The following is a 24,341-nucleotide window of genomic DNA, read 5'->3' on the forward strand; positions in this document are numbered from 1 at the left end:
AAAATTTACTAGATGTGAAGACAAGTGATTAGTTTTATCCCTTGGGACCTGGTAGAATTATCTCCTGATTGTCAAACCATCAGGCTGCTTCTAACTATTGCCGATATTTATTGACAGGATAACAAGGAAAGAAGCTTGAAAACAGCTGATATTTTTTGCATTTTTTGAGGATATCCTCTCCAAGTGCATGTACCATATATCTTGTAGGCTTTTGGGCTGGGTCATCTGGACAGGTACACATTTTTTTATTGCTAATAGTTGAGGATTTGGATGGTAGTACATCAAAAATATTTGTATTTGACTTCCTCAGCGTATAGATGACCATGTGACTGTTGTGGATTTGTTGTTGCTGGTATATTGTGATTTGTAGTTGGCAAGCATCAATCCTTGATCTTAAGGTCACTAAGCTAATTTTTGGATTTTTAGCTTTGACAACTCTTAAACTCTGCAAAAAAAAAAGCCACCCTAACGCCGTGTTTGGTTGCAATGCAAATAAATTTGCACTGATGCAAAACCATGGCAGTGCAAATGATTTGAATGTAAATGTTGACCTATTTTTTTTCAAATTTTAATTTATTTTGTTTGATTGCAATACAAATGAAGTAAATTAAGACATGAAACAGAATAAAGTAAAACAAGAATTTGCATTTTTTACATTTGCATTCCCATGCATTTGCACTAGTGCAAATAAATTTGCACTGCAACCAAACACAGCCTAAAGAATTAAAAGGGGCCATTTTCACTCCCAAACATGATTGAAAGGCCATTTTAAGGCAAAAATAGACAATGATAAAATAATAAAACATGCTTATGTGGCATTGCTTGAGTAAAAAAATTGGTAAATTACCGGCCACTTCCCCCATTCTGTGTAGCCCTTTCCCGTCCTATAAAAAAAAATGAAGAATTTTATGCATACAAGTTTATACAAAATTTCTGGTCGCAGATGCACCTTTGTTTCAGGTTCATTAATTGCTTCCTAAAATGAAGTAGGCTGCATGACGATTTTGGATTTGGTTTGATTATCAGGACATTAATCCTGATTTAGGCATTAGTTATTTAGGCTCAATTTGAAAAGAATAGTACAATGCAAATACATACAAAATATATGATTTTGCACTCTATATAAGTTCATAATGAGATGGTGATGCTTTTTTTTTCGATAGTCTTGGGCTTCTTATGCTTGGATGCCAGGAAAAAATGCCATAAACGAATAAGTATTCTTATGCTTCGGTTTGACATAGTGACATGCAAGGGATGAGCGCCATGCCTTGCTAAGGCGGTAAGGTCTGAGGGGCTTCCAAGAAAGGATTAATGTGGTTGCCGCTTCATCTTGTGTTGTGACCAATAATGTGCTTGGTAAGTTGTGGCAAAAATAAAAAGGCATTCTTTTGTTAGTTTCATCTACTTTAAATTAAAACAGAAAAGTGAAAACAACAGCTATCACAAGGGTAGACCAATGCATTCGGATTCAGTGAAGGCACCTCCAAAAAGCGTTTGGTCAAAAGTAACAAAAGTGTTTTTTTTTCCCCATCAAAAAAGCTATTAGAAAAAGGAATTAATAGGCGGCTTTTGGCTTCTTGCGTTTTTAACAAGTGCTTATTTCTCATCTTGGTTTTGCAGTTTTGCCTATTTAAACTTTTCTTACTCCCTACAATGCCCTTTGCTAAAAAAAATGCTGTTATTGACTTTAAAACCCTTGCCTCATATTCTTCCTTTTCCTTTCCATTTTGCCGGTTCGGTTGGTTTTAAGCTGTTTGGCCAACCAAATCAACCTGATTGGGTTGGGGAGTTTGTCATCTGAAACTAACTGACTAATGGTGAAACCAGCCTATTCGAGTTGTGTCAGTTTTTGGTTTAGTTGGTCGGTTTAAGAGATTTAAATATAAAATTAAAGAATTGAAATGATATTATTAAAAAATATAAAATATTAATATGTATCTATGGCCGGGTAAGATCAATTTACAAATGGTCAAATCAAAATCGACCTGACCTCTTGGATTAGCATAGTTGTTGAACTCAAACTGACTGAAATTATTAGAAAATCAAATAAATCAGGTTGAATTGGTCAATTTGGTCGGTTTTATTGGTTTGATGAACAGTCCTATTTCTCACCACTTGCAGCAACGGTGAGTTACAATCAGGTTCAATTTCTAGCCATTTTTTCTTTTTTTTTTCCTAAAAAAACATTGATATCCACCACTCCTCACCACTTTATTTTTTCTTTTATTGTTGTTTGTTTGAATTAAATGCTCCACATTGGTTTTTGCAACGAACCAGGTTTGATTCATACAATGAGTATGAATTGATTGAAATGTTCTTTCTATTAGCCCATTTTGAACTGGGCAATACTAAATGAGGGCCTTTTTCATTTGAAAACGCACTTCAAAGAAGTACCTTACCAAACCGACTTTAAGCACTTTTTAGAAGCGTGTAAAGGCAAGAAGCCCTGCCAAATGCACCCTTAGGTTATGTTTGATTTGAAGAAAAAAGTAGGGAAAGGAAGGGAAATTGCAAAGGTTTCTTTACCTTTCCCTACTTTTTCCTTCAAACCAAACACAGCCTTAAAATCAAACTCAAACCCATTAGTCACCTTGAACGAGCATAAGAACGAGATTGTAGTCAGCCTTCTTGGTCAAAAAAAACATCCCAACGGAATAATTTAAAAAAAAAAATCTCAATGTCCGGGATTAGAACTTGTGCAACAAGCAGAGATGTCCATACCTGTAACGAGCGGGAGGTTGACATAGAATGATGGGTCGTGATATTCAACTCTTTAAAAAAAGGAAGGGGAAGAAGAAAACATGCATTAAAAAACAAGAAGAAATAATCGAAGGAAGGGGAAGAAGAAATATGGGAAAGAAAATGTATGAAAGAACCATGATTTTACTTGAGATTTTGACCAGTGCCAGAGGACTGTTACAGAGCCGTTGAGGTTGGAATAATCAAACAAGGGGAAGAAGGGAATGGGGTAGGGTTTCAAGTGGGTACTTTAAGAACAACAGGAATTACTAAAGTGGCCTTAGTTTAGTAAGGTTTCGTTATTTCAAATTAATGTGGCGAGAATCATGTTCCTAAGAACTGAAAATTTTTCACTCTTCAGAATCTCGTTTCTGGAGGGACTTTTTCATCCCATTTTGAATGAGAAGCGATAACCTGATTAAACCAAACGTGATTCTCATTCTAAGAATCACCAGAATCGGTAGAATCACTCCCAGGAAATAATGCCAAACGGGGTTTAAGTATTTTGGTGATCCTCTAGAATAATATGATATGCTTCTTTGAATCATGTCTGCAAGCTACCCGAAGCTCAAAAGCAAAAACTTATTCAAACATATCATTGATGGCAGTCCAATTATTTACAAATCTAAGGAAAATTTTACTTTATACCTTCAACTTGGGTGTACCGAAACATGTACAGATGAGGAAATTCTGATTTAAATACGTGTAGTTAATTAGTTTTTTTTTTCTGTTACTTTTTCAATTAAGAAATAAAAAAGGCATGTAGATAACCAAACTTTGGCTGTCCAACACAGTCAATTTTAGACAACCAAACTTTTTTTCCTTTCCCGATTCATGTGGCTGAAGCTTCTCTTTCATTTAGATCATCTTCATAATCATCCAGATCTTATCCCAAGTATATGGGGTCGGCATTTAGATCTTGATTAAAATTTGGTAAAATTTATGATGTTAAAGTATTTAATAGTAAAAACAAGTTTGTAAAATTTATGCGTAAACAGTAAAAACATTTAAATCAATAATAAAGTGATACATCACAATTATTAAATCATTAATGTTGTTAAAGTATTTAATAGTAAAAACAATTTGTGAAATGTGAATCAATAAAAAATAAATAAACTATATGACACCTTTAACATAATTGATTTAAATTTTGATTTAACATGCAACAAAACAAATATTTCAAATGCACTATCTTAGTTAAATTCCAAAAGAGAAGGGCTTAGTTTGATGGCATTGTCATTTGTCTCATCTAGTAGAGATTCCCACGTACTGTACCTGGGAATCCAGTCTTCTTTCACATTCCCCCAACGCACCCATACAAGTTTTCAACAACAACCATAATAATAAATATTTTGGCCGGTCTGTTGAGTGGAACTATTTGGTGGTAATGACTGAAAAGGAGTGAACATGTATTCTCACAATCAAGGTCGCATTTGGTACCATTAACCTGAATTTGGATTTATCAATACAAATTGGTGAAAAATATGTATTGTCACTTCAGCTAAAACAATGCATGTATAAATTGATCATTAATATATAATTGAAACAATGTTTCAAGTAGAAACAATACATTGTATTGATCAATCCAAATTGTTTCAGGTAAAAACAACAATATTACCAAACACAATCAAAATGTTTTTGCAGTTTGTGATATTGTTCGATCCGAGGTGTTTCAAATTGTGGACACAATTAGATAGTCCTATCAATTGGACGAGGCTGAGGTGGAAGGATGAAGCTATGCACTGAGATCTGCAACCAGGAGAAGGGTCAGAGGCTCGAGGAGTTGTTCCTCGGGTAGGCACTTCGACACTCAAGTTAGTAGGATAAAGAGGGATGTGGCCGGGACGAGCAAGTTGAGACAATGCTGGTTCGAACATTCAAAGAGTGTGGAGTTCCAAAAGCCCCTTACCTTGAGCGTGGCGTACCTATTTATAGTTGGACGTCCATATTCGGGTCAGATAGGGCTTCTATGGTTGTTAGGATGAGGTTGTCTATCGCCATCTTCGGGGGGTTCCACCTTCCCCGATGGAATCCGCTTCCTTGTTCATGTGAGACACTCCTTCCTAATCGTACCTGTCCTTCATGTGGTTTTGGGTGACGATGCCAACATGGCCCTGAGAGGGCAGCTACGAAGTCAACCACGTGGCGCCTTGGGTTAACTTAGCAACCACTCGAACACCACTCTCCCAGTTCCGAAGTCGAGGAGTGTGGTGCTCGGCCGTGGGCAAGCGGGAGGGTTCTAAAGTCCTCGACTGAGGAACTCCAATTTGCGAGCCGGTTGGCCCATGGTCAAGCTGGCTTGGTGGGTGGACCGGGTGGTTCAACACTCATACCATTTCCATTACGGTTTGGCAGATGTGATGTGTCGTTTCATCTTCCCGAGGTCATGTGCGTGTGAAGTATAACAATGGTCCTACACCATTAATCTGATTTGATCTAGACCGTTGGATGCCTTTATAAAAGGGGGTAGGCGATCCACTTCACTTTGTCATTTGGAAAGAGTCTTCGCCTTGGAGTTTGGTTGGCATCCCTTGTTTGGTATTTCAGGTGTCCCGAACTTCTTTTTTCTTCGGTAAGAAGTCTTCCACTATGTCTTCCTTGTCTTCCCTTTTTACTGGGTATGCTTCAGGGGATGAGACCTATCCTAGCAATCCTCAGTGAGATTAATATTAGACCCCAAGGTTTTTAAAATTGGACTAGACAGGGAACCGTTCTGGGTCTGGTTCCCTGGTTGAACAGTCTGACTATCTGGTCCAAACAAATGGCACATTCTGACAAAAAAATTAAATTTAAAAAACCCAAAAAATGGCCAAAAGTCATTCCCGTGTTGAACAGTTTAACGGTTCAACTGCCCAGGTCAGCAATTTGCTAACCATATCAACGGTTTTTGGCCAAATAGTGGTTTTGGGGTAAAATGGAACTGGTCACCTGACCCAATCCCGGTTTTCCCGGTATAACCGTCCGGTCCGGTCCGGTTTTGAAAACATTGTTGGACCCTACCGCCCATAAATTTGGAGACTAATTGCTTAGACCGATAGAAATTGCTTTCTAACCGCCTAGAAATGGGTTAGTGGGTCCTGCTGCTTCAGCAAGTGTTGAGTGGGATCTGAGCGTCATGGTTTGCCTGAACTGGGCTGGGATGGAACTGGGATGGAAATGAACTAGAATGAACAAATCCAGACCCAGAAAAAAGGAAGATCTTGTCTGCCGCTCGCTTTGCCACTCCTACCTAAAATCCCAAATATAGGAAAATGGTTTGGCTTCTTTCCCATATTCTTTAGAGCTCATGAACAACAGACTAAAAGGGTACAAGAGAAGAGATTTCATCAATTTCATTCTTGGTAAGTTAATAGTTAATACAAATACTCTAATCTTAACTTTGATCTACACTTCTTATAAGAAAACCAAAAGAAAAAGAGAGACAAACTTAGGGGCTAATAGAAATTATATTTTGTCAACTTGGCCTCCTCGAATTGCAGCTTTTAATCTCCTCTTTAGCTCATTCCTACATGCATACAAATAAAAAAAGGGGCTAAATGAGTTCAATTTGAAAAGAAACCCAACAAACAGTGAGCCACAAAAGCAATAAAAAATATGTATAAATGTTGACACATACCTCATCAAATTTCTGTCCATGGTTGAGGAGGATAAGAGGCCTCTATTCTCTTCAGCTCTTCTAAGAAGATATGGAATAACCTTCTCCACTGGTCCAAAAGGCAAGTATTTGCTTACTTGGAATCCTGCATTCCTCAAACCATAGGAAAGTCCTTCAGCCATTCCCTTCAACTGAGCAAATTGCAGCTTCTGATTTCCCTTTCCAATCCCCAAGGCTTGTGCTTTTCTTGCTGCCACACTCCCTATTGATCAATTCACCAAAATCGTATTTGTGTTTGAAATTAGTACTAGTTAGTAGTAACAACAGTACTTGTTCTCAAAGTAAGAGTTGTTTTAGCTAGGAATTTGAACTTTTACCAGATTGAAAATTATGAGTGGCAAGAACAACAGATGCTGAATCCCTAGCTACTTTCTCAAGCATAAATGAAGCACAATCGTCGTAGCACAAATGTGTCTCCTGAATACTCTCATGAATGGGAGAAGGAAAACCCAGAGAAAATGCTAATTGGGTTTCGCTAGACAGATAGGCTCCTCTTACCAATTTAAAACCAATTGGAATTCTCCTCTTCTCTGCAGCTTCAGTTGCCAGAAACAGCCTCTGCTTTGAATCTTTTAGGTAAGCTTGAATTGTTCCAAAAATAACTGGGTTCTCATCTTTGTTGAAACTAATTGCAGCACAGTAGGTTAGGTAGTCAATTGCAGGTTGAACTGATGTGTACTCTGCATCAACAAGCAATGGGAGATCGGTTTCAAGGCAATTCTGGCATAGCTTCATTAGTCTTTGGTGGGCGAGTTGGAGATCTCGTTCCTCTGTTGTAGTTAGAGGTTCTGGTCTTTTGAGGGTGTGATAGAAAGGGCTAGAATGAGAAAGAACTGGTAATGTCTCTTGCTTCCATGGAAGATGGAAAGATGGGTCTCTATGTTCCCATCTCAGCATATCACTTACGCGCTTGAGTAGTGAAATTGGACAAATAGCAGAGATCTTCACACAGGCAAAGCTAACCTGTTTGCATGAAAATATAGATTTGTTTTCTGTTTCACAATTAATAAGGATACTGGGAAGCATCATGATGCAAGAACTCGTTATTAGTACTGCTAGTGGTTTTAACATCAATTTATCTGATCTAATTTAGATTGTGTTTGGTATGTATAATTGTTGTTTATACACAAAACGTGTATAGAAACGTCAAATTGACATTTCAGGTAAAATCAACAAGGGGTAATTTGAGTTCAGTTCCCCTCACAATTCATAATGCCATCATTTATCTGATCTAATTTAGATTGTGTTTGGTATGTATAATTGTTGTTTATACACAAAACGTGTATAGAAACGTCAAATTGACATTTCAGGTAAAATCAACAAGGGGTAATTTGAGTTCAGTTCCCCTCACAATTCATAATGCCATTGTACAGTTTGGGTCAATATCAAGGGGGGAAAGATTCCCAATTCACCGCGGGGATGCTATTTATGGGGGGATAAATATATTTAGGGAATCAATTCTGAGGGAGACACCAAACACATACCACCATTCTTGGAAGGGCTGACATAACCCACATAGTTGGAGCCACCTAAGAGATCATGTGGCAAAAGATTGGTTTTATCGTCAATTCAAATGGGTCTTTTATTTATTCTAATGTAAAGTTTGATATATAGCATATATACCACAGGATTATAAATTATATCAGCATTGAACAAGATTACAAAAATGAAAAATCAAAAGAAAACAACAATATGATATTGCATAGCTAGCCTGCTTTAGCTTTAAATTCAACCATATATTCATAATTATTTATTTTTCAAAATTCAGAAAATACCATTTATGTAACTTCCAGAAGCAAAAATTATTAATTTGAATTATTGAAAGGTGGAGCAAAGGAGGTGGAAGCAATCCGGAAATTAACTAGAAACCCAAAAAGATAGAAAGGTAGATTAATTAACTAAATTTCATCATTGAAAATCGATAAAACAGAATAATTGAGACAAATTAAGAAAGATCAAAAAAAAAACTTACAGAAGATGGTGGAAGCAACTTGGTAGTCTCGACAGTCTTAAGAAATTCATCCAAATTCCGATCACACGACTCGTTATCAGTTGCGTCCTCCAACCCATAATCCAAAATTCCCCTCAACCCATCATCCCAAAGCCTCTGAAGCGTCCTTCCAGCCTCCTCCACGTTCTCGCCAGCACAGAAATGTTGGTAAAACGTGTATTTCACTGTCCTCAATATGATCTCTTTGAAGATCGAATTCTCCACCAGCCCAGACTTCATTACCCACACACCCAAGTCCACAAATGGATCAAATGCAGCCATGTGAAGGTTCAACGATGATTTCAGCAACTGAAAAGTAGAAACCGATGAAAACAACTTGTCAACCTCGTCGAGGTTCAAAACTGAGTTGGAAGATGCGGTGACGACCGGTTCCACAACAGCTTCATCATCAGCTTTCTCCGGTAAACTCAACGGAGGAACGGCAGTGACGATAGACGAAGATGAAGAATTCAAGGATCTGACGATGTAAGGGAGGTTCTGGAGGACCTTGGGGGACGCTCGGGCAGCCATTAAAGATTGAACTGGATTTCAGTCTTCAGTTTTGAACCTTCTTAGTTGTAACAGCTCTTTCTGGTTAGTTTGGAAGAAGATTAACGTGATATATAAATGGACGTTTGTTGAGACTTGAGAGGAGCAGCTTTGTAATTTTGAAGAGGTGAAAGGGGTAATTAACAAAGGCCTGGGCCGTTAACAGGAATAGTACAAGAGTTGCGGATAATCCAACACCTTGGCTTTTACACTGATGAGATTCCATGGTGACGACACTACTCTGGGAGTAATGGAAAATTTCCTCTTCCAACGGTGGATAACGTTGAAAGGAGCGTGGCTTTACTATCAACCGTTGAAAGGAGCTAAAAGTGACAGCCCCGTTACACGTGTTGGAACTAGAGATATGCCACGTCACCCCCTTGTCACAGGCAACTGGCAACTAACCGGATAAGGCATTGCACTTTTTTGGTTAAGTGTTAAGATGCGATATACAAGGGTGGATGGTGGATGATGGGAAGAATAAGTTAAAAGCATGGGTTTAGGTGAATGAATGGTGGTGGTGAAGCTGAAGGCCGGGGTAAGAGATGATGAATGATAGAGTCTGGGATCTGGATGGGTAAGTTGTTTGAGCAAATCTCTCACTTGCTCAGTGTGATCTTTGACCACTCTCCCGGTCTGTCCGGATTTGGGTTTTCAATTTTCAACCAATTGCCTCACTAGAGTTGTTTGGTGTGGTACTGGTAATAATCAACTGATGAGGAACACTATAGCATACAGGTTTAGTAGTCAAGGTTGTGTTTGGTATATGACTTATAACGTGAAAATCATTTCTGTTTTAAAAAAGCAAAATCATACATACAATTTAATTTGGTGAACACCCCAAAATTAAGGGAGTACTGAAACATTTAACTGGAGCTGCAGCTAACCTGCCATCCAATTCCATACCTTCTACTGCGCGCAGCTCGGAGTGAAACACTGGAACTCTCTTCTTCTTTGTTCAATTGTTCTGTTTCTGGAAAAGGTTAATGAGAAATTTGGAGTTGAAAGTTGAAACTCTTCAAAGAGAGAAGAGAGAGCTAAACTTCCAGCTGTTCATATAGTACTGTTAGAATTCAAAAGTTGAGAGCATTGGCTGGTAGGCCCTGAGCTAAATTAAGTTATTCCCCCATTCTTAACGTCCTTTGGCCTCTTGTTCTATACTTCTATAGCTTTCCATTCTTACAACTTTCCAGGACTGTAAGTTAGGCCGATCTGGCTCAAAATCAATTAGTTCAACCCATGGTTTTCAAAATCGGACCAGACCAGAAAAACTGGGAACTGGTCAGGTGATCGGTTCCGTTTTTCACCAAAACCGGATTTTTGCCAAAAAACATTGATTTGATTAACAAATTGCTGACCCGGGTGGTCGAACTGTTCGAACCGTTAAATGGTTTTGACCGTTTTTTTATTTTTTGTCTGAATGGACTGATTGTCCGATTTGAACAGTTGAACCGTTTGACCCAGGAACTGGACCCCTAATCGATTTATCAACCGGGTCGGTTTTAAAAACCTTGGTTCAACCCAATCGGGTTTTATCTAGGACAAAAATTTTCAGCCCAAAGCTGAGTTCAAATTTGGGTTAATCTTAGTTTAGCTCAAGAGTCAAGAACAAAAAACTGGACTCACATCCACCTATGCATACTGAATTATAGGATCCTTTGGAGTTCAAGTCAGCCCCCAACAACGTCCCACTGCATATAGAACATCTCCTGATGATGACATCATCATTTTTTGGATTATCATTGGAAGATGTTTCTAATACATGGTGCGGATGTGCTGTGGGACGTTGTGGGGGGCAATCTTGTGGGGCCTAATTTGATCTCCTTTCTTTGATTAACTATTGGCTTCTAATATGAGTTCATTCCTCATATAGGCTTCTCAAGTCTGGCGTAGCTCGAAACTTACTACCTCTCTCTTCAAGCATCTTTTCTAGAATTGTTAATAAGCATACCAAAAAAATTCTCTGTTAGAGATGGATTATGATAATGCAGAAATGGAACCATTTCTGCAACTAGAGAAGTCAAGGCTTTAAAAGCATGTTTAGATCATTTTGTCTGTGTTTGGTTTCTAGTGGTTTCCCTTCCTTTTCCTTCAAACCAAATACAGCCTTAAAGGGAGTTCACATATCCGTCCCACAGTACATCCCGCCGTGTATTGTGAACATCTACCGATGATGCCGATAATGTCATCATTGAGAGATGTTCACAATACACGATGGAATGTGCTGTGGGGCATTTGTGGGGCGGAAATGTGATAAGTTATTTTTTGTTCCCTTAGACAAAAGACCCAACACTTGAACTTCATTTAACTAAGGAGAAGGAAAAGAAAAGAAAGATAAACTATTGAACCCAAGAGATAAAAACATATGGGCTATGTCTTCTCCTAATCCTTTGAACTAAAAAAATGGAAAAACAAAAAAGATAAGCCTCTTTAATTTATGAAGCAATAAAGAGGAGAATGACCAAATAAGTAATTTACAAACCATTTGTTTGCAATGCAACTTCATTTGTATTAGTACAAATGCATGAGAAGAATGCAAATTCTGGTAAAATTTTTTATTCGGGTTTTATTTTACCTCATCTGCAATGCAAACCAAAGAAGCAAAAAAGCTTAAGGCTATGTTCGATTTAAAAATAAAGGTAAGGAAAGGAAGGGAAAGGTATATTTCCTGTTTCCCCGCCTATAGTTTTCTACATTTTCTTTCAAACCAAAAACAGCCTAAACAAATTACAAATATAAATCAGAATCTGCAAAGAAATTGCAGTGCACCTAAAAGTTAAAAAGTTTTCAGTTTGGCTCAACAAAATAATAAATGCCTTATTTTTTTCAACTTAAAAGGCGTAGAAAATTTTTCACATTATTTCAGCTAAATTTTCACTTTTTTACAACTAGCTAGACCTTTGTTTTCCACCCCTTTTGCAGGCTCGGTTTGGAAAGAGTACAAATACTAATACGTACAGTAAAAATACATTTCAAATAAAATAAAATACAAGACTTTGCACTCTACATATTCATATTTGTACTCCTTCCAAAGGTTCAATTTGAGAAGAGTGCAAATGTAAATATGTACATTGAAATATTTCAGTTAAATTAGTCACATTGAAATATATCAGCTAAATTTTGTCCTTTTCAAAACTAGAACTTAACTTTCCACCCCATTTGCATCGAAAGAATGCCATACTCTCGTTTGCTCGCTTTTCATAGGTAAATAGGTTTTATATTCAAAAACCAAAAGAAGTAAAGACTCAAGAGTGCTTATCTTCGATTAAGGCCCAAGAATTATATCTACAAGGGCCCATGGGCATGTAGCCTAAAGATTGAATGAATTCGGTTCAACCTTAAAGGTTTCATTGTTAGACAAACTATTTATACTTATCTATATGTTTTTTTATTTTTCAGATAAATAAGACAATGATCATTTTAATCATAAAAAGTTATTGTTAGAAGGGTAATTTTATCACATCTAAGTATTAACAACTTTTCTTTCAGGTGGAAAAATTACTTATTCATCTGTGAGATGGATGTCACTTGCTCAAGTAAGTTATACATAGGAAAAATAAATTTTCTATAAACCCTACATTAATCTAAAAATACAATATAAGTATCCCTGATCAATAAGCTCATTGACGGACATTTTCCCTCTAAAAGTCAAAATCCTGAAGTATTTGAATTGAACGAGTTTCTAGGGGCAAACAAAAGTCACATTTGTATGTACAAGACAAAACTACATGGCACATGTCGTCCAAGGGCTTCATGACCAAGATTATAATAAAATTTCCTCGCCATTGCTCAGTTTCTTCTATGTGCTAACTGTGAGTTCTCAGGAAGGCCAAAAGAGAAAAAAGATGGCTGACAACTCTCAGAAAGCGAGCTTCCACGCAGGTGAAGCTAAGGGCCAAGTTCAGGTGACGGACCATTAATGTTTCTTCTATATATGATAAAATCGATCAATTTAATATATATGAGAGTTTTCTACTTATTGCAGGCCAAGACTGATCAGATAATGGAGAAGGCAAGCAATGCCTATCAATCAGCCAAGGAATCATGCCAAGAGGTTCTAGCTATTCATTTCCCAATTAAAAAATTCCAGTTCTAAAATTGTTAGTCCAAACAATATTCTTTTAATTTATAATATAATAGTATAAATTTTGATTGTATAGGGTGGTCAGCAAATGATGGCTAAGGCACAAGGGGCCGCTGATGCTGTCAAGGAAGCCACCGGGATGAACAAGTGAAAAGTTATTGGCTCATGGATCCTTTTGTTTTTTGGATTCTCCTCTTGAAGAAGAGCTGGTTATTGTTTACTCATTGTTGAATAAGGAAAAAAAAAAAAAAAACAGAGAGAGAGATCATTTCTCTCATGGGTTGAATTTGTTTAATCTCTTGATTAGCACCATCTCCTTTTGCTGATCTAATTAATGGGCATCATTAAAACATTCAACACAACGTTTTATATGCCTTCGATCCACAATTCAGGTTAACCCCAATTCCTGGATCTAGTTCTCAGGAAAGTTAAAAAGCAAATTGAATCAGTTATTGGAGAGATGGCCTTGAGAATTGAGATCGACGGCCGCCAATCTCCCAAACATTATTTTGATTTCACAATAAATTCTTGCCACGATACATTCAACCAATCCGAAATTGCATAAGGGTGTTCATTTGATTCATTACTCTTTGATAGAACCAAGTTTTGTCATGTTATCCGCATGGCTCGTGCTGAGGCGTGAGGCCGGCATGATTTTTTTTATGAAGAAACTTTGAAAGAGAAAATAACAAAATATTTGAAAAAAAATAACAATATAAATAATAAATTGAAAAAATTTTAAAACTTTATTCCATATGAATTTTAATGTATATAATTGTTCATATATGAAATAATAAAATGAAATTTAAAAAAAAAAACATAACGGAATTTGAACGAAATAGTATAATAAAATTGAAAAGAAAATACAATGGAATTGGAAAAGAATCACAAATGATTTGGATTATAATTTATGAATAAAATTGAAAACCAAAATATATAATAATTTTAAAAATTTGGCCTTCCAGTTTCATCTCCTTTTTGAAATTTTTATAAAAGTTCTTTTATCACTTGACCAAAATGCCCCTCAAAACTAATTATTTATAGCTGTTGGGGGCATTCTGAGAATTTAGAGGGCACCCAATGATTAAATACAAAAACGCTCACCCCCCCCCTCCGGTGTTTGTATTTGTTGGGAGCATTTTGAGGATTTAGAGATGACGGGATCTGCTCCTCACAAATGGGCGCCTCACATTCACGGGAGATGTTCCCAATGCATGATAGGATGTGCATGTGAGGCGTCAGGTGTGAGGAGCAGTTCCGGTCTCGATTTAGAGGGTCCTAATGATAAAATACCAAAATGCACCCCTAAAACTAGCTGTTCACTTGTCCATAGCAGTTGAGGGGCATTTAAGTCATTTAAGGCCCCCTAAAGATTAAAATGGCCGTTAGAAAGGGGGAGAGGAAGTTTTGCAATGTGTTGTGCTAGCATGGACCCTAATGGGCTGCGGTTCAAACCACTTAAGTGACTCAATGATCAAGTGAGACCATAGTTTTGGTAACCATGACTGCTAGTTGGGTTCAAATCTTTACATCCTCAAAATATTTTGAAATTTATTTCAAAGCAACTTCAGATCCAACCTTATTCCATCAAGGCCAATCAAGACTAATTCTCCATGTCAGTTCGGGTAAGGTAAATCCCTAGACCTTGGAACCAGGATGAGTGGGAATTGATTCCAATAATTTAAAAGCAGACCCTACCGAGTAACATTAAGTACAGGGTAGAGTCAGTTCAAAATTGATTCAAAGTCAGTTCCATTCAGTACTAGGTAGAAACTTACCCATTTGCTCACCCTTAATTACAAGTAATAGCATTTAATATTTTTTAACCCCAAAATTTATTCTCAGTTAGGGGTGCCCATTGTATATTTTATTAATTTGGAAAGAATAGCTTAAGAGAGGAGGATACAGAAACGAAGCTATACACCAAGGTGTCAGCTTATAAAATTTACAAGGAAATAAAATCTGAAGCACCGAATTTGATTTTTACTTGGAGGACAAAAGCGTTGACATTATAATTTGGATATGCTCCCAACAAATCTTTCAATAACCCTCCCAACAAGCCACTACAGCCACATATTGGAAACATTTCCTTTGTCATGAAGATGTTCCCAATGTGTGGTTGTAGTGTCTCTTGTTGGAGTAGATCCAGTTTCTGTAAATAATGTAAAAAAAAAAATATGATTTTGTTGATGTAGCAATTGTTTTGTTTTGAAAGACAAAATCATACCCAAAATACCTCTAAGACGACAAAATAAAAATTAAAAAAAAAAATCTCAAAAGTTTACTGTTTTCTCCTTTTAAATCCATATCAGGCATCTCATGAGTTTAAAGATTTCTTAGACTATAGATCCTTGAACTTCATGAGCACTACCCCCGGCCTTAAGGCTAGTTTTGATTTGATATAAAACAAGAAAGAAACAGAAATTTGTGAAAATCCTTAGGCTGTGTTTGGTTGCAATGCAAATAAATTTGCGTTTATATAAAATTATGACAATGCAAATGATTTGAATGTAAATCCTGACCTATTTTTGTTTCAAATTTTAACTTATATTGTTTGATTGCAATAAGTAAATTAAGACATAAAACAGAAAAAAAGTAAATTCCAAGAATTTGCATTTTTTTTTTACATTTGCACTCTCATTCATCTGTACTAGTGCAAATAAATTCGCACTGCAACCAAACACAGCCTTAAGAACTTTCCTTCTAACTTTCTCGTTCTCTCACTTTTTATCAACCCAAACACAGCTTAAGATATCTACATTGGCCTTGTTTTCAACATCTAATGACAGTTTTCCCTCTAACGTCATTCATTTAGGCTATGTTTGGTTTGAAGGAAAATGTAGGGAAAGGAAGGGAGAGGTAGGGAAACCTTTACAACCCTTGTATTGGTTTTTCTGTCTTTCCCTACCTTTTCTTTCAAACCAAATATAACCTTAAGTTAGGCAATATGTCCTCTGTTCTCACTTCTTTCTGGAATTTTCATTGGATGTTTTTTATCCTTTTGTCTAAGCATACAATGGGTATAAAGAGGGCATATATGTCCTCTGTTCTCACTTCAGAAACTGTTCACTTATAACCGTTCAAAAACTGCCCAGGTGTTAGAACCATGAATTATTACTGTTCAACCCACTTAATACCTTAATTAATTTTTGGATAAATGAATTATAAGAAGTGACCATAAATTATAAATAGTTGTCTTAGAGATACTATCACGTGCAAATACACATACACATTTACTAGTACTATAAAATCTATGAATTATTAACAAATCCTGTATTTCAGTTTGTAAGCCCCATCTTGCAGATTGTCAACCCCAATATTTAATTGGATTAAATAATTTGTCCAAATACAATATAAAATCAGAACAAAGATACCACTAGGGGTGCAAAGCCCAACCCAAGCCCACTTAAGTTGTACCACTAGATAGATTTGTTGGTTAGAGAAATCAAAGTTCAAATAGACTATCCATCACTTCTGTCAAACAGACTAGGTACAAGGCTAAAGTTGAAAACCCAATTGATGAAATAAACATGAGAATGCAGGTTCAAGTCTGAGATCGATCAATTTGTGAAAAAAAAAAGGCTCCAATAGCGTAGGTGAATATTGGATAACAGCCCTTTTAATAAATAGAATGAGATAAAAAAAATGGAACTTGTTTTGCCAATTACAATGTTTTGAAGGTTTAAGACTATGAGACCATCAAAATATTGAAACTATGGGTTAGAAGAATTAGGAATAGACTGAAAAAGGACTTGGGTGGAATTAATAATAAATTTTTAAGTGTCCATAATAGCATAATTTAACAATGAATATAGTACTGGCCTTGAATGCCTGTTGCAATTGTGCAGATTAAACTATCTGATTATTGAATGAAGATTAATCCTGTTTGTAACATTCTATCACATTGATTTTTATCAATATTAATCGGCCCCAACAATTGCTTTTTTTTTCGCTATGGTAGTTGTTTTTGTTGTAAAAAACAAAATTACGCTGGCAAATACCTCTTCAGAGAACTATCGGATCTGCTACCCAAAAGTTGCATATTAGAAATATCTCCCTTATCATTTATTAGGAGACGTTTCTAATACACGGTGGTGATGCTTTGTGGGTAGAAATGTGAAAACAATTTGTGGGTAATAGATCTGGAGTGATATTTTAGGGTTGAATTGACTACTTGTCTAGTAGTCCCTCGTCAGAAGGCTGGAACTCCTGCTGCCTCTTCAAAACAGTGCCACTTGTCAAAATTTCATGTCGCATCCACAACACATGTCAATCCAAGGGCTTGAGATAAAAACTATAAAGCCTTCTGCCATTGCTTGGGTTTGAATCATCAAAGGAGAGAACTAATTTGAAGTCTCATTTTGCTTCTTCAGAAGCCAAAAGCAGAAAACAAAAGATGGCTGACAATTCCCAAAACCTCAGTTATCAAGCTGGTGAGGCCAAGGGCCATGCTCAGGTGAAAGACTGGTCTTCTCATTTTTCTTTTTATGGTGATGCTTTCTATATACAATTGATTAATGATGTTTGCGATTCGTTCCATGGTTCTTGCTTAACAGGTCAAGAAGGATGATCTGATGGATAAGGCATCCAATGCTGCCCAATCCGCCAGGGAGTCATGCCAAGAGGTTTACATCGGCTAACTGATAACTGAGTTAATGGGGGGGAATTTTTGTTAGATACACATTCTTACTGGACCTACCCAGAGGCCCATAACCCAAAAAACGCACAGTGATTTTAACCCAAAGGGCTGGTTGAACATGGGGGTGTCAATGGACCCATTTTTGGGTTGGATCCATCCAAATCAAAATCAATTTAGACGGATTGGATGAACCAATAAAACATATTGAATCGGACCAATCAAGACTTAATGGTCCAAAATATTTATTGGATTGGATTGGCCTAACCCGCCCATAATCAATTGGATTTATATTGGATTGGGTTGGATTGAATCAATATCCAGTCCATTGATAGAAGATAAGAATAAAAGTGTCAATTAACCAGGTTTGGATTGGACCCGATTTAAATTTAAACCAATTTGAACAGATTGAATGGTCCAGATATTAAATTGAACTGGTTCAAAATGGTCCAGAGTATTCATTAGATTGGTTTGGACCTGATCCATCTGTAATGAATTCATATTGGACTGGATCAGATTGGACCAAATCCGGTCCAATTAACACCCCTACTTGAAGAGTCCAGATTGATGGATGAGATCAGGTGCATCATAAGTGACTCCGGAGTCCGGACCACATCACCAACATCCCAAAAGAAATCAGGATATGCTACCCATAAGACACTCAACCGTATATCAAGAACATTGCCTTTCATGGGAGATGTTCCATGCACAGGTATAGTTGTCTTGTGGTACGTGTGGGTAGCAGATCCAAGTTCATCATAATCTGGGTTGTCTGGAAAATGAAGTTTAAATAAAAAAAATTTTAAAAAAAAAAAAACTTGTAAAAATGTTATTTTAGAGGCTTTCTATAGCATTGCATCATAATCTGGGTTGTCTGGAAAAACCTTGTAAGTGACAATTCCTGAGGTATTTCACATTGCACTTTGTGCTCTTTTTGGTTATATACTAATATTACAGTGTGTAAAGTGCAATTCCAAACAGCACTGTGTAGCTTACAATGATTTTTATTTATTTGATCTGAGAATTAGCGTTTTAAAACATGTAGGTTGGTGAGCAATTGAAGGCCAAGGCACAGGGAGCTGTAGATGCTGTTAAAGATGCAACTGGGATGTACAAATGAAAGTAGCAATTTTGTGACCACCAATATTCCATATGGTGGTGGGGTTTGCTTTTATTTGCTTCTATCCAATTTTAATTTCCGTCGATGCTCTTCTTGGAGAGCTAGTTATGATTTTGTAAGCCTTCTAAAGCAAAGAAAGAATGTTTTCTCATGGATGTAGACTTGTAGTTATACTTGTATCAAAGTTCTTTACACCGTTTGGATAAGCTTTTACTTTTGAGCTTCGGGCCATGGGAAACAAAACTTGAGTGTAAGTGTTTTTTTTGAGTGTTTGCTAATACTATGTTTGGTTTGAAGGAAAAGGTAGGAAAATCCCATACAAGATTTTTATCATTGTATGTGTTTTGGGTTTCCCTACCTTTTCCTTCAAACCAAATACGGTCTAAGAGTAGCTTTTAAAAATGTATGGTGTTGCTGTTACTGGAAATGGTGGCTGGAATGACGAATAGAGAGAGAGAGAGAGGTTGCTTTTTGCCGGTTGATTTCACCTTTCAGCAGTATTTTCAAAACCGGATGGTTGGACAAAAAAAACCAGGAATTAGTCACCATTTTACCCTAAAACCGTTTTTCGGTAAAAAACTATTGATTTGATCAGTGAACCACTGATTCAGCCAATTGAACCATCAACCCACACAACAGTTTTTTGCTGTTATTTTTATTTTTTTTATTTTTTTATCAAAACAGACCATTTGTCCTGTCCAAACAGTCAAACTGTTTGACCTAAGAATCAGACCCCAAAATGATTCCTTGTCCGGTCCATATTTAAAAACCTTGCCTTTCAATAGTCAACAAAATCTCACGTCTACATTCCCTTGTTTGAGTTGTTTCCAGTGGCCATATATGAGGCCTACATAATCATGATTGACAAAGCATTATTTTTGGTATTACATGATACATTTTACAAGGGAATCAGAGGAATTCACATCTGCGTCCTACACAACCGCCCCAAAAGCGTCCGTACATCCCAACTGTGTATTAGGAACATTTCTCAATATGCTGAGATGTACACGTAGGACATTTTGGAACACGCTCTATGGCACGCAGATGTGAACTCAAATCAAAGGTGGGGATGAAATGGGGTGCACGTGAAACCTACGCCTAAAGGATATCCATTAACCATGTCAACTAGTCAAATACTTGTTGCACAAAACCCAGAAAAAGATTTGAAATATCACAAAAATGGGGTAAAATAGAGATATTGAGGAGAAAGTAAAATCTCCGCCCTACAAGGGACGGCATCCAAACGTCATACAATACATTCCTGTCGTGTATTCTCTCAATAATAATATCAAAACTGATGTTGTCATTATTGAGAGATATTCCCATTATACAGGGGAAATGTGCCGTAGGACATTGTGGGGCGGAGATGTGAACTTCATTATGGGTGATGGATTATCAAAAATCTATTAAACATGGTAATCGTCTAATAGAGAGTACAGGGTTGAACAACCTATCATACAGAAATAAACCCTAAACCCCAATACACCCGAAGCTCTTACACAATTTTTTTCGATCCAAAAGCAAATACAATGAGATGCATATAAGAGAAAACCTAACAACCAAACATATATATATATATGGTTCAAACTCATAAACAGTAAAAGAGGTTGGTTCAGCCTCAGCATCACTCATACCCCTAGCACAAACCTCAGCGAAATTTCCCTGTCGGGTTCTTTTTCACAAAAGTCGGGCCGGGTCATGGAGCGAGGCATAAACAAGACTTAAACTTCAAAGGCACAATTCAACAATATTTTCTATAATTCCATTTCCATTGCATCCTATCAAAATCCATGTGACCAGTTACTTAACAACCATTTCATCCAATTAATTGGAATACCTCTAAAATGTGAACTCAGAGGAAGAAACCCACATCTTATTTCCTCTCTCCAAACCACTCTATCGTCATGTAAAAGGCAAACCAAAGTACCAAACGGCTTTTATAAGTATATGGATCAAGTTGAAATATCCAAGCTTTCAGTTCTTTAAATAATACAATTCCACTAATTCTCCAGGCTTCCCTCCTTTCAAAGCATGCAACACACCACGTAAATTTTCTTTTGCAACATGTTAGAATTTAGGCTGTGTTTGATTGCATTGCAATTTTATTTGCACTATTACAAATGCAAGGAAGTGCAAATGTAAAACATGCAAATTCTTATTTAATTTTGTTTTGGACTTTACTTTATTCTATTTGATGTCTTAATTTGCTTCATTTGTATTGCAATCAAACAAAATAAAATAAAATTTGAAACAAAAATATGTCAGAATTTAAACTCAGATCATTTGCACTGCCATGGTTTTGTATGAGTGCAAATTTATTTGCATTGCAACCAAACATAGCCTAAATGATTAACAACCACTCATTTGATTCTTAGACTACAAATATGTATAGTGTAAATACATACAGAATAAGGTTTTTCACTCTACATATTTGTATTTGCACTCCTTCCAAACGGAGCCTTAGGTTCGGTTTGGAAAGAGTATAAATAGAAATATGTATACTGCAAGTACATAAAAAAATAATACAAAATACAAGGTTTTGTACCTACATATTTGTATTTTTACTCCTTCCAAACTGAGCCTTAACTGAAACATGTTCATAACAAAACTGACATATTGTAAAGTTTCCGGTATGTCAGTTATTTGGGCAAAGCACTCTACACGAAGAATGTATTTTTACTGTATTCAAGTTCTTAAGAAGTGATCAAATTAAGAATAATTTATCAATAAACTCTTAATTGTACTTTCATTCTCGTTTGTTTAGGCTCAGTTTGGAAAGAGTATAAATGCAAATATGTACAGTACAAATATATATAAAATAATACAAAATACAAGGATTTGCACTCTACATGTTTGTATTTGTACTCCTTCCAAATAGAGCCTTAAAAAAATATGGTCACTTGATTATCCCAAGTATGCCCTTGATGACACGAATCCTATTTCACCATTGTATTATGTTTAGTGGCATAGCCATTGTTAAATTATGGGCACATAAATCATTTCTTACAATTTCCACCCAAGTCCTTTTCAGTCTGCCCCTAACTCTTTTATCCCCTTCAACTTGTAACATATCACTTTTCTAAAGTGTTGTATATTGTCTTTTTGGCACGAGATCAAACCATCTTAGTCTACTTTTTCTTGTTTTATCATCTATTAGAGTTTCTCCCAAGTTCATTCATATGACTTTATTCCACATTGTCCTTTCTAGTTTTACCACTCATCCATTTGAGCATTCAAAATTCTGCCACATGCATTTTTTGGATATTGGATATGTTACTTCTTTAACTACCCAACTCTGCTTCATATAGGATGGTTGGCCTTAAAATGTACTGTCATTGAAGAAATATAGAACCCCTTTCAATTGGAATCAGCACATGGTACATCATGTCACACCACATAGCATGGTTTTGAAAACCGGACCAGACCAGTTGCTTGGGAACCGTTTAGGCAATCAGTTCTGTTTCACCCTAAAATCATTCTTGGGCAAAAAACTATTGACTTGGTTAGGGACCCGCTGATCTGAGCAGTCAAACCGTCAACCTGGACAATGGTGGCCAACCCTGTCCGTTCAAACTTGGTGATCGGACCATTTGACCCAGGAACCAGTGGCCAAAATGGTTCCATGTCCAGTTCGGTTTTTAAAACCTTCCTTCACATAGAATCTCAGTCTTTACATTTAACAAACAGTTCAGAGAAACTTGATTGGTTCTTAGACAACAAAAAAAAAAAGATATAAACAAAGTGAATCTAACTAATATGAAAGATCTTAGTTGAAGTATCAAAGGGGAAAGAGACTCCTGTACCCATATGACACTGTGAAGATATGAAACTCCTCCCATATGAGCATCAACTTCATCCTCACTTAGACACAGCTAATTGGCCTTTCTGGGATTGATGCATATATTCCATACATTGACATACCACCAAGGAAGGAACTTGCTTTACACAGAATCTTGTGGGTTTTGAGAATCCCGTTGCCATTTGTGCTAACAAGTGCAATGAGAAAAGGCTCTAATTGAGTCCCATTACGATAAAATCTAGCCACATTGAATTCCAATCCAATTATTAACCCTAATCCAAATTTGATCAGATCTAGGGGATCATAAATAGAGGTGCAAGTCAGTACCTGATCTAATGAATGAGACTTGAACTCCTGATTTTCTAAATCAATACAAGTCTATTTCATCATCTTTGAAATAAATAATAAAATTAAGGGTAAATCTCTTAAACTATCTCTATTGTTCACGAAATTGACAAACTGTACCCTTACTGTTTACTTATTGTCTTAAACTATCATTAAGTTTTCTAACAATTGACATGTCGGTAAACACTAACGGAAAAAATGAACTATTGAATTTGCCATTCACTATTCATCAAATTTTCAAAATAAAACCCAACTGATGAAAAAATAAACCCAAAATCATATCGTGGCGGCAGCGATATTTCCCGACCAAAAGTGGACTCCCTCTGCTATGGACTTCACCTCCAGTTCACAGCATCATCAGCACTGAAGTCATGGTTGTCGGATACCATAACTTGGCCTACTCTGTTGTGGACTTCATCTCCAGTTCCCGTCTCAGTAGACATTTGTGGTTGTGGTGGACAACGACAGTAAATTGTCTCAGGCGTCGGACACCCGATTGGAGGATGAAACCGATGTTGAGACGACTACACAACCGCTAGAACATAGAGCTAGAAGTGAAAGTGAGACAAGTGATGATCGAGAATTAGATCTGGTTCATTTTCACCAGGATAAAGTGAAAACATGTGCATTCTAAACTGGTTGGCAATAGACCTTCGTACGACCTTCGTCTATTCAAGAGTAACAGGCCTGGCCATTAAGTCTGGACAGAGGATCAAATACGGAGGATGGTTTGGTTCATAGAAGTAGAATATCTGAATCCAAGGTGGTTTCAAGGTTTGGTTCACGGATTCAATCTTGAAGTCTCACTTCACGACGGGGATACCACGTCTTGGATAATCAACCATGTATAACAGCAATCTATGGCTGTTAGAGTTCCCAGTATTTATGTGACTCTTGCATGAGTTATCTCTTGTAATCTAGTTAGATCAGGATTATCCTCATGGAGTTGTTGTATATATCAAACTCTATCTCAAATAAAGTTATCCTTTGATCTCTATCCTAACCAATAGAGTTATCCTGTAACTTGTATTTAAACCCTTGATGATCAGTGATAAATCAATCAACCATTCTATTGAATCCATTAGTTTTCACTTGGTATCAGAGCCATGGCCGGCAACCCATCTTCTTTCTCCTCCCCTTTTCCTTCACCCTTTGGCAATCTTGCCAATCTCATTTCCGTCAAATTAGACAAACACAATTATTTATTGTGGAAAGCTCAATACTAATCCATGCTTGAAGGTCTCGGCTTGTTCGGCTATCTCTATGGCTCAAACAAATGTCTTCCACAATACATCAATGATACAACAGATATCTTTGGTATCAAAACTATGAATCCCGCATTCACCTCCTGGCAGATCCAGGACAAGTTGTTGCTCAGCTGGTTGCTTCTGACTTTAACAAAAGGTGCGTTGGCTCAAGTCGTC

General features: G+C 36.8%; 4 protein-coding genes across 4 annotated transcripts in view; 3 read left to right on the top strand and 1 right to left on the bottom strand.

Annotated features, from left to right (window-relative positions):
- Positions 1-384, top strand: part of LOC104600556 (choline/ethanolaminephosphotransferase 1) — a 39,628-nt gene extending 39,244 nt beyond the window's left edge. Inside the window, exon 19 of the mRNA XM_010263579.3 lies at positions 118-384. Within this exon, the coding sequence (XP_010261881.1) occupies positions 118-139 (22 nt within the window). The 3' untranslated portion in view covers positions 140-384. The remainder of the gene's footprint in view (positions 1-117) is intronic.
- A 5,660-nt stretch (positions 385-6,044) lies between these two features.
- Positions 6,045-9,006, bottom strand: LOC104600582 (proline dehydrogenase 2, mitochondrial-like). The gene is made up of 4 exons (XM_010263625.3): positions 8,367-9,006; positions 6,712-7,357; positions 6,356-6,596; positions 6,045-6,244 (listed from the first exon to the last, which is right to left on the bottom strand). The coding sequence occupies exons 1-4, from the start codon at positions 8,913-8,915 to the stop codon at positions 6,184-6,186; spliced, it is 1,497 nt and encodes a 498-aa protein (XP_010261927.1). The 5' UTR covers positions 8,916-9,006; the 3' UTR covers positions 6,045-6,183.
- A 3,733-nt stretch (positions 9,007-12,739) lies between these two features.
- LOC104600592 (uncharacterized) lies at positions 12,740-13,248 on the top strand. The gene is made up of 3 exons (XM_010263636.3): positions 12,740-12,838; positions 12,919-12,987; positions 13,094-13,248. Exons 1-3 carry the CDS (start codon positions 12,779-12,781, stop codon positions 13,166-13,168), a joined length of 204 nt encoding a protein of 67 aa, XP_010261938.1. The 5' UTR covers positions 12,740-12,778; the 3' UTR covers positions 13,169-13,248.
- Positions 13,249-17,347: 4,099 nt separating this feature from the next.
- LOC148801001 (stress-induced protein KIN2-like) lies at positions 17,348-19,181 on the top strand. Its single transcript, XM_088901807.1, has 3 exons — positions 17,348-17,473; positions 17,574-17,642; positions 18,699-19,181. The coding sequence occupies exons 1-3, from the start codon at positions 17,414-17,416 to the stop codon at positions 18,771-18,773; spliced, it is 204 nt and encodes a 67-aa protein (XP_088757933.1). The 5' UTR covers positions 17,348-17,413; the 3' UTR covers positions 18,774-19,181.
- Positions 19,182-24,341: the final 5,160 nt, after the last annotated feature.

Source organism: Nelumbo nucifera, chromosome 3, assembly GCF_055504915.1.
Source record: "Nelumbo nucifera cultivar China Antique chromosome 3, China Antique-T2T, whole genome shotgun sequence".
Lineage (NCBI taxonomy): Eukaryota > Viridiplantae > Streptophyta > Magnoliopsida > Proteales > Nelumbonaceae > Nelumbo > Nelumbo nucifera.